Source organism: Centroberyx gerrardi, chromosome 3, assembly GCF_048128805.1.
Source record: "Centroberyx gerrardi isolate f3 chromosome 3, fCenGer3.hap1.cur.20231027, whole genome shotgun sequence".
NCBI classification, from domain to species: domain Eukaryota; kingdom Metazoa; phylum Chordata; class Actinopteri; order Beryciformes; family Berycidae; genus Centroberyx; species Centroberyx gerrardi.
In genome coordinates this window covers 32,403,810-32,417,999 of record NC_135999.1, presented here as the reverse complement: position 1 = coordinate 32,417,999, position 14,190 = coordinate 32,403,810, and the positions used below count along the sequence as shown (strand labels likewise).

Below are 14,190 nucleotides of genomic sequence, written 5' to 3'. Positions count from 1 at the left end.
TCTATCTTTGGTGTTATTGCTGTCATTGCTCATTGCTGTGGTGCTTTTACACTGCACTTCCCAGGGATCACAGGGCCTGGTGCTAACTTTTAGAAGTGGTTGCCAAGCTGGCAATCAGGCATCAGCTTTTAGTTACCAAAATTGACAATATGGTTGCCATTTTTTAATGGATTACATTTGGACTGCAAGCCAGAATGCTAGAATGTAAACAACAATTTTCAAAGGACATTACAAACATTACATTGAAGAGCTTGTGAAATTGTGATGGGCGAGCCATCTCATTTGTGATTACTACAGCAGAAAAAAATGTAGCTAATATTCCGATTCATTTTTCTGCCCCACGAGACGTATTGTCACATTTTTGTATCGCGATATATTGAGTTTCGATATATCGTCGCATCTCTAAAAACTTCCATTTACGTTCTGCTGCCACAGGAAAGGAATCATGTCATTAATCATGAATAGGACTTCATCTACAGGATTAGTGAGGAGTTTCTGTTAAATCACATTAAGTTATACCGTGCAAGAGCCAGATGCTCTGTTGCATGTTAATATGTACATGTTCTTTGATGTATGTTTTATATAGGACTATCGCTGGAGCAATCACAAATATATGAAGCAAGGATGACTAAAAAACCTTAAAGGAATACCTTGCCATCTTGAATTTAACTCTTTTTTTCTTTGCCATGCACTTGTCACATCTAGCTGCTGGCATGGGCATGCTAACAAAGCTAATAAACTTCATTTTCCTTGTTTTTCAGTTAACTGACATGATAATGCCACTGCAGTCTGACACGTTCCCTGTGAATAAGAATGACAAGCCAAAATTCAAAATGTCTTTGTACTTTGTGGTATTTTTATCTGCTATAGTATCAATGTAATATTCCTATAATATTCTAATATGTACAAAGAATGTCTATAGTACTCAATAGTGAGTTTATGTGGTCTTATCGTTAGGATTTGTATGCCTTTATTCCCACTTGACAATAGGAGTTGAATTGAGTTTACCCACTTTTTATGCCTCCGCGCCGGTGACAGCCGTGGCCGAAGGCATTATGTTTTCGGGTTGTCCGTCGTCCGTCCGTCCGTCCCATTCTCGTAAACGCGATATCTCAGGAACGCCTTGAGGGAATTTCTTCAAATTTGGCACAAATGTCCACTTGGACTCAAGGATGAACTGATTAGATTTTGGTGGTCAAAGGTCAAAGGTCAAGGTCACTGTGACCTCACGTCCGTCCCATTCTCATGAACGCGATATCTCAGGAACGCCTGGAGGGAATTTCATTACATCTGGCACAAACGTCCACTTGGACTCAAGGATGAACTGATTAGAATTTGGTGGTCAAAGGTCAAGGTCACTGTGACCTCACAAAAGACGTTTTTGGCCATAACTCAAGAATTCATACGCTAATTATGACAAAATTGGTTTTACTGATATTGAGCTTCAGGTGATTGTCGTTGCACCATGTGACGAAGCTCTGTACTCCTCTGTAAAAATAGTCTCTTATTATCTTATCTTATACTTAATACCTTTTATTAAATTCCTTCAAAGTCTTCACTACATATATTTTATGAGTCTGGACAGACATGGATGTAAACTGCAACTTGACTTGTTGGCGGAGGCATACAACCGCGAGGTGGTTATTTCTAGTTTTAGGCTGGCATGAATCGTTCTGATATAAACTCCTACTATACATCATACTAAGCAGAAGCAATGATGATGTAACTCATATGAGCATAGAAAGCAGAAAATAATTGACTTCTGTGGGTGGTTGTCTTATGATGATCACCCACTGGAGGTCATACTTACCCACCTTTTTATTTGCCACTGCATCACGGAAACACTGAAACAAAGTGAGGAGACTGTGTGGGACTAGGAGGCAGTAGGTGCTATCTTCTGATTCTGTTTACTGTGTCCTTTAGGTGAAGCATCGTATCTCATTCTCCCTCTGCTTGCCATCCCGTGGTAAATACACTCTGGTTGTTTCCCAGGTGCAGCACAGGATCACGGGGCAGGTGATGGCGCTGAAAATGAACACGCTGGCTAGCAACAAGGCGAACATGCTACGAGAAGTGCAGCTGATGAACAGGCTTTGCCACCCCAATATCCTCAGGTATGTATATATTATTAGTATTTTTATATCAGATCTCTGACCAGAGGAATCATTCCAGTGTGGTGTGGGAGGATTTTACTCAACAGTCTGTAAAACCTGCAGTGAAACCTGCCTCACTCTGCCTTAAGGAGCTGCTAACCCACCTGAAACTAAACTAAAATTAGTCTGGTTTCAATGGAGGTTTTTAGTGTCCCATGATGGTCTAAATGCTGTTTCAGAGGCTTTTCCATTCTGACAAGAATAAAACTCTGGGGCAAACACTGAATACTTTGAATTTTTTTAAATGTTTGGCATGAAAATTATCAAATTTTAAGATGGAAAACAACACTATTGGCAGCTTCAATCCAAAAATAGCGGTCTTCAAAAACCCATGAAACGATTGGGTTGTTGCAGCAGCAAAGTAATAGGATATAACAAAGAAAAATGGAATATACTGTACACATAAAGGTAGAATATACTAGCAAATGGGGGTTAAACATAGCAAATCGACAATTTTGACACTTGTTGAGAAGAATGTATGAATGCAGAACAGCAGAAGGACCTGCTGAGGCAAAGGCCAAAGAGAGATCAATGTGTATACAGTATGAAAGTATCAGTATACATGTAGTATGTAACAATGCAGGGGATATGGGAATCTGGATAGATGACAGATGGTGACACTTTGACTTTCCAACACATATCTTATATCATATACATATCTAATATCTTACCCGTATCTCTCTCTACCTCTCCTCAGGTTTCTTGGAGTTTGTGTCCACGAAGGTCAACTCCACGCTCTGACTGAGGTAAAAAAAACAAAAAAACTATATTACTTTATTCCTCCTTTTCCTCTCTGTACTCTTTCTGTCTATCTCACAGCACCTTCATCCATTTCTGTCTCTCTTGCTCTATCTCTCCTCCGTCGTCAGTTCTCTCTCCGTTTATTCACAACTGTTGTTTTCTGCTTATTCAAAGTTTGTCTCTCTTGACTATTCAATCATTTTACCTCTCTCTCTTTATTCCTCTCTCCCTATCTCTCTTATTCTCATTCTGTTTCTCTCTTTTTTACCTCTCTCTCACTCTCTCAACTCTCCCTCTTTCTCTTTATATCCCAGTAGCCATAGCAAAGGTTCAACTTCCTTCCTAATACAGCAGTTGAAACTTTTTTTTTTCTGGCTGTTGAAATGGTCATGATGATCATCGGCCGATCACTGAGGACCTATTTTGAATGCTAATTGGCTGATTATGATCTGTGGCTGATCGATCAGTGCATCCCCAATAGGAACCTGAATTGATTGTAATGTAACATTTTGATCTGATTCCACACAGGTGCGCATGAATAATATTATTATTATTATTATAATTATAAAAAAGAGTTTGGGTCTAAATGCAGTGTCAGAGGCTTTACCACCCTGACATGGTTAATTGTGGGGAATTTTTGGCCATGAAAATGCCCAAATTTTAATTTAAAGTCAAATTTAAATATATTGAATATCAGCCCAAAATATGGGAAGCTTCAATCCAAAATATCAGTCAAGTAATAATATGCTTGAATGCTCTAATGAAGGCTTTTCTTGTTGAAATGCATTAGTGTTTTATAGTGTATCTCCTTATACAAGAATTCCACTGCTGAAGCGCACTTTTTCCCTCACACAGTACCAATATCAGCCTTAAAATGCCAATATGAGTCCAATATACATATATACATCTCTATACTTTCTGGGAGAGGGTGGTATCCATGGCAACACCATAAGACAAGTCAGATAACTGACAGTACCGATTATGGTCGTATCTTGCAAATGGTAATAAATGATTAATGTGTTTTTATGTCTGCCTCTGACTGTTGTGCATTTGTTGTGCATTGCAGATATAAATAAATCATTAAAGTGAGTGTGTGTGAGTGTGCACATTTTCATGGAATGGCAGTGTCAGCGGTTTTGAAACTATTAAAATATAATTTGACGGATGTTGGTGGCAGGTTCGTGTAGGATCTGTTCAGCAGTGTAGCACATCAGCTAAAGCCCCATTCTGGGATTTGTTGTTGACATTTTGATGTATAATGTACACAGATTCTTGATGAATTTGACTTGGAATATCTGTCTTTTGCCGTTCTTTATTGATTTGTGCTTTACACATGAATAATTCATTGACGTGTGCACTTGATGGGGTCTGCTCCTCTTTCTCCGATGTTAATCTGTCTTTCTTGTATTGTCTCTCTCGTTGTGTTTCTTTCTCCCTGTAGTATATAAATGGTGGGAACCTGGAGCAGCTGTTGGACAGTGATCTGTACCTGTCGTGGGCCGTCAGGATGGGTCTTTCGCTGGATATTGCCAGAGGGCTGCAGTACCTGCATAGCAAGGGAATATTCCACAGAGACCTCACCTCCAAGGTACAGCATGCAGTATAGGACACTGTTACAACCTGGCTCAAGGTTAGCAACAAAGTGGGAGACCACACACAGAATCAAAACGCAAAAGACGTTTAATCCAAATTAACCAAACCCAACACATAAGGATGAGGTATGAATATGTATATATATGGACATTGCATGTAATGTGTGGGGGTGTTGAATGGAATAAAAGAAAAATAACAGAAGGAACCACAGGGGGGTTGGTTGGATGAGCACCAGCAGGCTGAGTGGTAAAGAGAGACAGACTGTCAGGTAGACCAGCCCTTTATACCCTGGCAGCTCCAGCCCAGGTGCTACCAACTAAAGGAAACGACCCACTCAGCCTATCAGCAACCTGTAAAAGAAAGCACAGCAGAACAGCAAGACAGGCCTACAGAGTGGGTGGGGTCATCACAACACACAGTATATTTTGGTGATTTTCAAGGTTTTATTTAATTGTAAGGTTTACAGTATATAATCGTTGGATTGAAAAAAAAAAAGTGGTTAAAATAACAAAATTACTTAATAGTCCATTGTCAACACTGTCAGATCTCTGTCAACACTTTCCGATTTCTGTCACTTATGTCAGATGGACTTTTAGTGGATTTTAGTCTTAGACTTTAAGCTGTGCTTGTATCTTTTGCAGTCAGTAGTGTTGATCTATTAAAGTATTTATCTCTGTAAAGTTCAAAACGTGATTTTTTTTATGTCCAAAATCTTGTTGTTTACATTAAAGGTAAAGTTGCATACGGTTAGAGTTTTAGGAATATATTTGGGGTAGTATGGTAAAAGAGCAAAAGTCGACTTTCAGCATTTATGTGTAACTATGGGGCAGAGAGGAAGATTTTGAGGCTCTAAATGTGTGTTGGACAAAATACATAAAAATAAAATGCTTTTCATTGTGTCAAGTAATTACATGAAAAACCTGGATTTTGTGAACAAATGGTAAAACCAGGAGGTAGGCTAATTGCGGCGAAACATTGCTTGATACAAAACATATTTGCTTAGATTTCTTAACATGTTCACTTTTTTAAAAATTTTATTTTGTTTTTTTGATTCCATGCTAACACTTTAGCATACACTGTCGAGTGATAGTAAATCTCCATGCTAATATTTTAGCATACATTATGTCGAGCGATAGTAGGCTCCATGCTAACGCTTTAGTGTGCACTATGTTAAGTGATAGTAGGTTCCATGCTAACACTTTAGCATACACTATGTTGAGTGATATAGGCTCCATGCTAACATTTTAGTGTACATTATGTTAAGTGATAGTAGGTTCCATGCTAACACTTTAGCATACACTATGTTAAGTGTTAGGCTTCATGCTAACATTTTAGCATACACTATGTTGAGTGATAGTAGGCCACTAGCATAATCTCCAAAGGGAGAAAATGAGAACTTGTAGCAGCTCTAAAGCTAAATAGTAAGTTATCTTAAATGATATGTGGGTATGTCTGGCAGTTTTATGATAATATTTTTTGGTTTATGAAAGTTAAAAATGGGAATAAACCCTGCACACTTGCTTTTCTTCAGAGACCAACAGAGCGTTGACCTAATGAAATAACATATCTAGAAGTACAGGAGGCCTGCACTCATTTTGCAGATAAAAAATCAGAGTTTCAAGGACCTTTTCAAGGGGTTTGCAGCTGCATAGAATTTTGTAGTCCTCTGATTGCTTTGTTGGTTCTAGATCTAACCTCAGATCTCTTACTGTTTTCCTGTGTAGAACTGTCTGGTTCGCTGTGACAACGGTGTGTTCACTGCTGTTGTGGGAGACTTCGGCCTGGCAGAGAAGATCCCTGATTACAGGTGAGTAGGATGATATCCAGAGAGGCTCAGTGCCTTTTCTGAACAGGGAAATTATGTAACCATAATCACCATATAACAGCCACATAACAGAACCTTCAATTAAAGGACAACCATAGAGTCTTTGGTATGCAGGTTCAGTGTCATTCTTAGCAATGATTGGATATTACAGTATATCTGATTCATCACTTCCATAGGCTTCGAGTATATCAGTATCTGAAAACCTGAGAGGTATTGAATATCCAGTACAGAAATATGATCTATGTATTTCTGAAATGCATATCGCCTGATTTTCATTCCCCATTATTAGATTGATAAACTCAAAATATGGGTGGTAAGAAACGTGAGTCAAATTTCTGTACATGTGATAAAAGTATATAATCACTGTTGTACTGGTTGCTTCAAAACTGATTTCAGTTGTATACCCTGTGGCATTCTGGGTAGTGGGTACTATGTCTTTGATATGAACTATTGTTAGCTTAAACTACCACAAAGTGAATTTAGTGTGAGTAGGTTTCTGACACTAAGTGCTTTCAGGATGTAGGGGATTATGGGGCATCGCTTGTTTTTTACAAAAACATTGCCAACAGTTTGCCCTTTTCACAGCAAACGCTTCATCAGCTAGAGCAACTCTGGTTAAAGAGCTGAACTTTGAATTTGGCAAAGTGACTTTTCAAGGCCAAGTTCTAAGCATTATGGCAGATCGTAGGCTTAAGGCAAAATGATTCCAATGTCTTTTGCATGTAATACAGCGTAGCATGAACTACTATTGTCCAAAGAATTGTTTGTGCTGGGAGTTTCCTACTCTGGCAGAGGGCTCAAGAATTTTTTTTTTGTTTTTGCCAGAGAAGACGCTGTAAGAAGTATAGACCTAACTTGAGTCAGTGCAGAATCTTATTGATCTCATTATTATTCACAAAACTGCTTGAGTCAATTTTGAGTAGCCCAATTCCCTCACTTAAAACACAATGCCAGTATAAAGCACAGAGTCTCTGCACCTACTCACGTTTCAGGCAGTTTAAACGTTTTGTGAATCCATATTGTTGCATAGAGTATCGAGTGCATAGGTATCAGCTGATTCTGCTTACACAAGATCAGCAATTTGTATTGGCCCTCAAAATCCACATCAGAGCATCCCAATTCATGAGATGTGTTTACTCACAATAGAAACCCATTTGAAACCCCAGGGCCCATTAATCCCAGTTTAAAAAAAAAGAAAAAGAAAATGGTTGTTGGTAAATGAAGCCATTTTTCTTACATCCCTGGACTAGTGACCTGGGAAATCAGCAGGTTGTGAAAAGGTCAACTCAGTGTTGAGAGCAGAGTCAAACTCTTCTCTGCTCGGGGTCAAAGGTCAGGGTTTAACTCGTCTTGCTCCGTGTCTGGAGCATCACACATGTAGGTATGAATGACTGAAATCCGTCTTTGTGCAGATGCAGGGTTTTTATCCAACACCTGAAATAACTGAATTGTTTATATCACACATCACAGTATCATTGAATTTACCCTCATGATTGTCACATTTATGTGACCACATTTTTGGTGTCGCTGTCATTTCAAATAATGCCGAGTCAAGTGAAATAAACCACCTCCCAGCTTTTCTTCGAAGTTGTTACGGAAATGTAAAAAAAAACAGAAACCTGATACTGAATGTCTGGTTCTATTCTATAATGGAGTCTATTTAGGGAACAGGGTAACGTTTAAGGAATGTTATGTAGGAAAGGAGGGAGGGAAAGTTTAGAGGGATGACCAAAAAAAGTGCCTCTCTAGTGGGACCAACAGAAAAGGTCCCAAGTGGAGGAAAAATATCCGCATAGCAATCCCCCCCAGTAATGTTTGATAACAGTGGTTTTTCTTTCAGTCATAATATGTGTTCAGTTTTGGTCTTTTTCTTGGTTCTAGCACTGTGTGAAGGCTTGAAAGCCATCTAACTACATTTACCACTTGTTTGTATGACATGTTCAGGCATTCGGGCGCAACTTCTGCTGCCTTCAAGGTCTCTTCCTAAGCTCCTACTTCCATGTTTAGAAGTCGTAAATATGACTTGTTGCACATTCAAGTGATTTCAAGTGGTTAGAAATTATAACAGTATGGACCCTGTAACAAAAGTTGTTTTGTGGTGGCTGTTAGTTTATTTTAGAAATCAAGTGGTAAATCCTGACTTTCCCAGCTGCATTTATCACTTCGTTAGGCCGTTCATTCGCGGACCACTTAAAATTACGATATTTACAGTCGTATTGGAAGGCAGCATTCCACTTGAAATCATGGGAAACCTTCTGTTTTTCTTCCTAGTGATGGTGTGGAGAGGCAGCCTCTGGCCATCGTGGGCTCCCCCTACTGGATGGCCCCAGAAGTGCTGAGAGGAGAGCTCTACGATGAGAAGGTAAACCTAGGTCACCTTGGTCATTGCTCTTTGCCCAGCTCAAGTGAACACCTACTGTAGTACAACTGTCATAGACTCCTATGCTAAACTATGACTCTTTCATCCTGTGCTCATGCCAAGACCGGGTATAATGTCTGCTATAATGTCGGTATAATGTTTACCAATATTGTTCTTTTATTAAAAATCGGATGTTGGCTGACTGAAATACTGAATTTCGGTATCGTTATCAGCCTTCAAATACCCATATCGTTTGAATCCTAACCTGTTCTAGCCTGGTCAGAGCGAATATACAGGACGGAGCTAACATGCTTCTTCCCTCTTTTCTCCATAGGTGGATGTGTTTGCATACGGCATCATCCTGTGTGAGATCATTGCCAGGATTGAAGCCGATCCTGACTTTTTACCCAGGACGGAGGTAGGAATCTTCACCTTGTGCGTGTGTGTGTGTGTGTGGATTCAGACTAATGTATCAAACATGGGATGTTTAAAGGGAATATTTCAAGATGAAATCAGCTCTCTGACACTCTTAACTGCCAACCCGCAACCCCCTTATATCATTTTTACCAATACAAACATACGTTAATAGGATCACACATAGAAACATGTTACGAATGTTGTATGTTGTGTTGGAGGGAAACACAAGATGTTAAATGATTTGTTGAAAATGAGAACAACAAGAGCAAACCATGGAAACTTTAACTCGGTAGTTGTGATTCGTTGACCCAGATGAAGATAGAATTCTCTTCTTCCTAACTTATGATCTCTGCTGCGGTGAAAAGACCTGAATATTTAATCACTGCAGTGGCGTGTGTGTGTGTGCACATGCATGATGTCTGATTATAAGGATAATGCAGTGTGTTACCCCACCTAGTGGAAATTTTAGTGAACTACATGTTAGTTTGGTTTTACACAGCCATTATACTATGCTCTCTGGATATTCACATTTGTGATTTGCAGTGGTTTTGATCCCAGGTTTGTGTCACAGCATCAATGCATAAAGAATGAATACATTATACTGTTGGAATAACTGAAACACAAGGATTTCTGTGAGAGGGAGAGGAAGAGGGAGAGAAAGAGAGCATTTCTTGTATGTCTAGAAAATGTAAATTCTGTTTTGTGTGTATATGTGTATTGTGTGTGTGTATGTGTGTGTGTGTGTGTGTGTGTGTGTGTGTGCATGTGCATATACCTATTCATGCATTTGTGCATGTGTGTATGCACGTGTGTAGGACTTTGGACTGGATGTGGAGGCCTTTGAGAACATGGTTGGAGACTGCCCACCTGCCTTCTTCAGCCTGGCTGTCACCTGCTGTAATGTAAGTAACATTCAGACACACACGTATGCACTCACACACATACACACACACGCTTTCTCATCTATGCACAGCCGGTCCATTCAAGGTTGCAAAAAGCCTAGAGGCTTTGCAGTTGTGTCACAAATTTCCTAGCAACCACAAGTGGTTCCATCATGGAAGTCCATTGGAGACTTGGCTGTGCACTATATAATAATGTCTCAATGTACAACCAGGCAAGAAAAATAAAGATTCTTGAATAAGATTGTTGTTGTGTAGCTGTAGATTCATTCAGTAACGTTCTCAGTAAAAGTGATGATGTGTGATAAGGTGGATTTGTTTCCAAATGTAGGTTACTGTGACACAGTAAACTGTCTTGTCTTTAGCCCTAGTCTCTACTCCAAAACACTCTGAGTTGTAGCTTGAGAAGAGTCAGCTCAGTTAACCTGAACAAATACTTGGCTTTAAAGCCTGTAGGCTCCTTTAGCAAAGACACTAATGTTAATGTTATCATGTAATGTAATGTTATCTACTAATGCTAGCTCCTTCTAAATACATTAGCTTGTGCACACATCAGATGTATTAACAAGACAGTGACAGTTAGCTGGCCAGATACTATGGTTTAATTAGCTATCAAGCTGACATTATCTAAACACAAAAAAATATCAAATGTATCAGTGATGAAGTGATCATTGCATCATACACAATCAGCTGTTCACAGCCACTGCTGCTGAAGAGCTGTGGACCTCCAATATGGCCACCAGAGGGTGTGTTATGTCACCTTAAAATCCTTGGTTCCTTTTAGTTAAAGGTGCTGTGTTTCATTTTTGAACATCAATATATCATTACTAGATTAATTGTGATACCTTGGTAAAATTACCATTAACAAATGAGACCATGGTCGAGAGAGTTGGTGCTAGTGTTTCTCAAAATTAAAATTACATTTCCCATAAACCCTGTTGCTTCCTGTTGCAAAGAGAACGTTGCTACTTGTTTCTTTGGTCAAATGTCAAATCGTTTGTCTTACTGAAGAGGATAAACATATTGGAAGTGATTTTTCCATCAGCCTTTCACTCCTTCCAGCATCTGCCATTGCCAGAAACTCTGAAAGCTTTAGCTCATTTGCACTGGAAGAACAGCGCCCTCTTCCTGTTTTGTGCTGTAAAGCAATCTCCAACAATTTCCCTCCATATCCAACCCAGTGCTACACAGTGTACAATTCAGTGTAGAGGCTGGTAGAGGCTGACAATCTTCTCATTGATAGTCTAGTTAACAGTAATTATACTATGATTCATTGATGTTAAAATGCTACATGTAGCACCTTTAAATGACATTTTCATCTTTTCTCCCCCGGTTGCATTTTTTCAGATGAGTGCAGTGAGGCGTCCCTCATTTTCTGACATCGTCTTTACACTGGAGAAGATGGAGAGAGGAGAAGAGAGAGAGAAGCCCATCACTCTTGGTAAATGGATCAGGTTATTGGTGTGGAAAACTAAATCATTGAATTGGAGACATTTTTTACAGTGCTATTGATACAGCTATTAGCTAGCTAGCTAAGGCAGCATGACTGCTAATCATGGGTTTCGAATGCATTGGGAAGCTGAAATATTTAGGAAATGTTCATTTTGATGAAATTTTTAAGGTTTCTGTTTGCATTGCCATATAAAACAAGTGCCTTAGGCTGGGGACACACTACATCACTAGGTTGATCATAGCCGTGATTTGGCCTAACGACTAATTTACTTCGGCACTAGTTTGGGTTAGTTGTACAGATGATCTTGTAGTGTGTAAGGGTTCAAGACTTTAATCTCTTGCCTCTTGATTTAGTCAGGACCATCACCATTCTTTCAAACATGTTTGATTTTTAAAAGCCAGATCTAGACAAGTCTTGATCCCCTTCTGTAGTGTGAGCTGGCCAACCACTCAAATCTAAATGGAGACCGGCAATAGCCAATGAGAGCCGAGTTCCAGAGAATAAAAAATACAGGAAGTGTGAAAAGAAAAATACTCCATCTCCTTGTTTGTTCTGGTGGTGTGTTGTGAGCATGAGAGCTCATGTTTTCAACAGATTGGAGGGTTGCATGACTTAAGAACTCAGGTAGTTTGTGATATCCAAATCCAATTGGTCGTCAAGCATGTGATCCCCAAATCTAACTGGTTGTCACCAACTGCCTCTCTTCAACGACGAAGACAAATAGTCTGCAAATGCCAGTCATTAAAGAGTAACTAAACCCCAAACCCAAATCTGTGGTAAAGCCTGACATCTAATGGTGAAAAGTAGAGTACTGAAGTGGCCATCTGCTATTGGCTGGTCTTTGGTGCCAGGTGATGTCACCTTCTATAGAGTACAACAGGTAGTGACATCACCCGGGTTTAGTTACTCTCTAAGTGTGTGCCTCTCTCACTGCCTCTCACTCCTTTCTTTCTATTTCCACCTCTCTCCCATATTTCTCTCCCTTCCTCCCTCCCTCAGAACCGATAGCGGTAGAAGTCAGTCCGTACCGACGCCGCAGCTCTCCTTGTCATCCCGGCGACCGCGTCCAGCAACGGCTGTCAAGGAGCCAGTCGGACATGTTGCCCCCGGCAACCCTGACCCCTTCCCTTCTCGGGACCCCTGGGCGGGTCAATCCCTTCTCTCTTAGACAGGACCTGAATGGCGGCCGCTGTAAACTCTTAGACACGCCCAGCAAGTCTGTCATCTCCCTGACCTTTACCCTCCCAGCTCCTCACGACCCCTGTGCCTCCCCCCACCTCCTCAGAGGGACCCCGGGAACCAGAGCTCCCCCGAGGAGGTGTCAGTCGCTCCCCTGTACCCCAGAGCTTGGCCGGACTGTAGCCTTGCCAAGAGGCATGGATGGGAAGGAGGAGGAAGATGAGATGGTGGCGGATAAAGCAAGGATAGTGGCGGATGTAGAGAATGACTTGAGGAAGATGAAAGGGAAATCGGAGGAGGTGGAGAGGGTGCATATAAGGTTGGAGGTAGAGCAAAAGGAGAAAAGAGAGTTGTTAAAGGAGGAAGAGGGGGTGGTGATGGGAGAGGATTCGGGTCTTCCGCTTGAGCTGGAGATGGTGTCTCTGGAACGACTTGAGGAGGAGGAGGAAGAGGAGGAAGGTGTATGTCTAACAGAGCCAATGGACTGCACCAAGTCCCCAGAGCCAGTAGAGGGAGTTCTTGCCTCCACACCAGGAAGACCTCTGCTCACCTCCACCTCCACTTCCTTGCTACGGACCAATGGCTGGCGACTTCCCATTTCCAACGGACCACCCTCCTTGCCTCCCCTGCCGCGACTGGACAACAACAACAGCTCGGCCCTTGTGATTGGACGGCAGGCACAGTGGGGGGGGGGACGGGCTAACGGTTACGGAAGAGCCCAGATCATCGCCTCTGACCCTCCCGGCCCTTCTGAACAGGATGAGGTCATTTCCTGTCCGGGCTGCTGTCTAGTGGGTCTGAGTTTTCCCTCTGTGTGCCTCCGTGGTTCGGCCGCCGTGGCTGCCCCCCGGCGACGGGCTTCGTTACCACGGCAGCGACCGTACCGGAACCTCAACGGTACCGTCACTGGCGGCAGCACTTCCTCATCAACAACAGCTGCCACAGCAACCAAAGCCCTGCTGTGTCGCAGCACAAATGGACTTGTAGTGGCCGCTCCCTCAGTGCCCTGTGAGCCTGGCCGGTCTCTGCCAGAGGCTCAGACTTAGGCGGAGCTCACAATGGATTTGGCTTTGAACTTGTGAGATGCACCAGCACTAAATGTTGCTAGCAAACTAACCACAGAATTGTTGCTATGCTACTATTAAAAAACCCAATGTTGACTCCCAACACTTGCAACACTTGTGTTGTTAATCCTTTGAAATCACAAATTGCCAACAGTGGGGAAGTGTGTCAATGCGATCACCATTTTAGAGAGCACCACTTGGTGGGCTGGTGGATTAAATACAACAAAAACACTGACAGTCAAGGCTGTGTAATACTGAAATGGGGCTAAGCTGAGCCAAAAACACAGCTGAACTAAACTACACAGAGGACAACAACAGAGTACTGCCACTGTCATGGTGCTGACCTAAGCAGAGCAGCTAGATTAATGTCTCATTTCTACTGAACTAAATCAAACTGAAGTTGATCTGCACTGCACTGTGCTGGCCTGATCACATGCTTAGTTCTGGAGCTGCAGTGGAAAAGAACAAAACGTGACCAGAGCTGATCTAACATTATTCAGCATGTGA

General features: G+C 41.4%; 1 protein-coding gene across 1 annotated transcript in view; it reads left to right on the top strand.

Moving 5' to 3' along the window:
- tesk1a (testis associated actin remodelling kinase 1a) overlaps positions 1–13,907 on the top strand; it is a 28,160-nt gene extending 14,253 nt beyond the window's left edge. Inside the window, exons 2-11 of the mRNA XM_071907486.1 lie at positions 1,993–2,114; positions 2,851–2,899; positions 4,336–4,482; positions 6,212–6,294; positions 8,584–8,674; positions 9,006–9,089; positions 9,904–9,990; positions 11,335–11,428; positions 12,440–12,918; positions 13,006–13,907. Coding sequence (XP_071763587.1) covers positions 1,993–2,114; positions 2,851–2,899; positions 4,336–4,482; positions 6,212–6,294; positions 8,584–8,674; positions 9,006–9,089; positions 9,904–9,990; positions 11,335–11,428; positions 12,440–12,918; positions 13,006–13,665 — 1,896 coding nt within the window. The 3' untranslated portion in view covers positions 13,666–13,907. The remainder of the gene's footprint in view (positions 1–1,992; positions 2,115–2,850; positions 2,900–4,335; positions 4,483–6,211; positions 6,295–8,583; positions 8,675–9,005; positions 9,090–9,903; positions 9,991–11,334; positions 11,429–12,439; positions 12,919–13,005) is intronic.
- Positions 13,908–14,190: the final 283 nt, after the last annotated feature.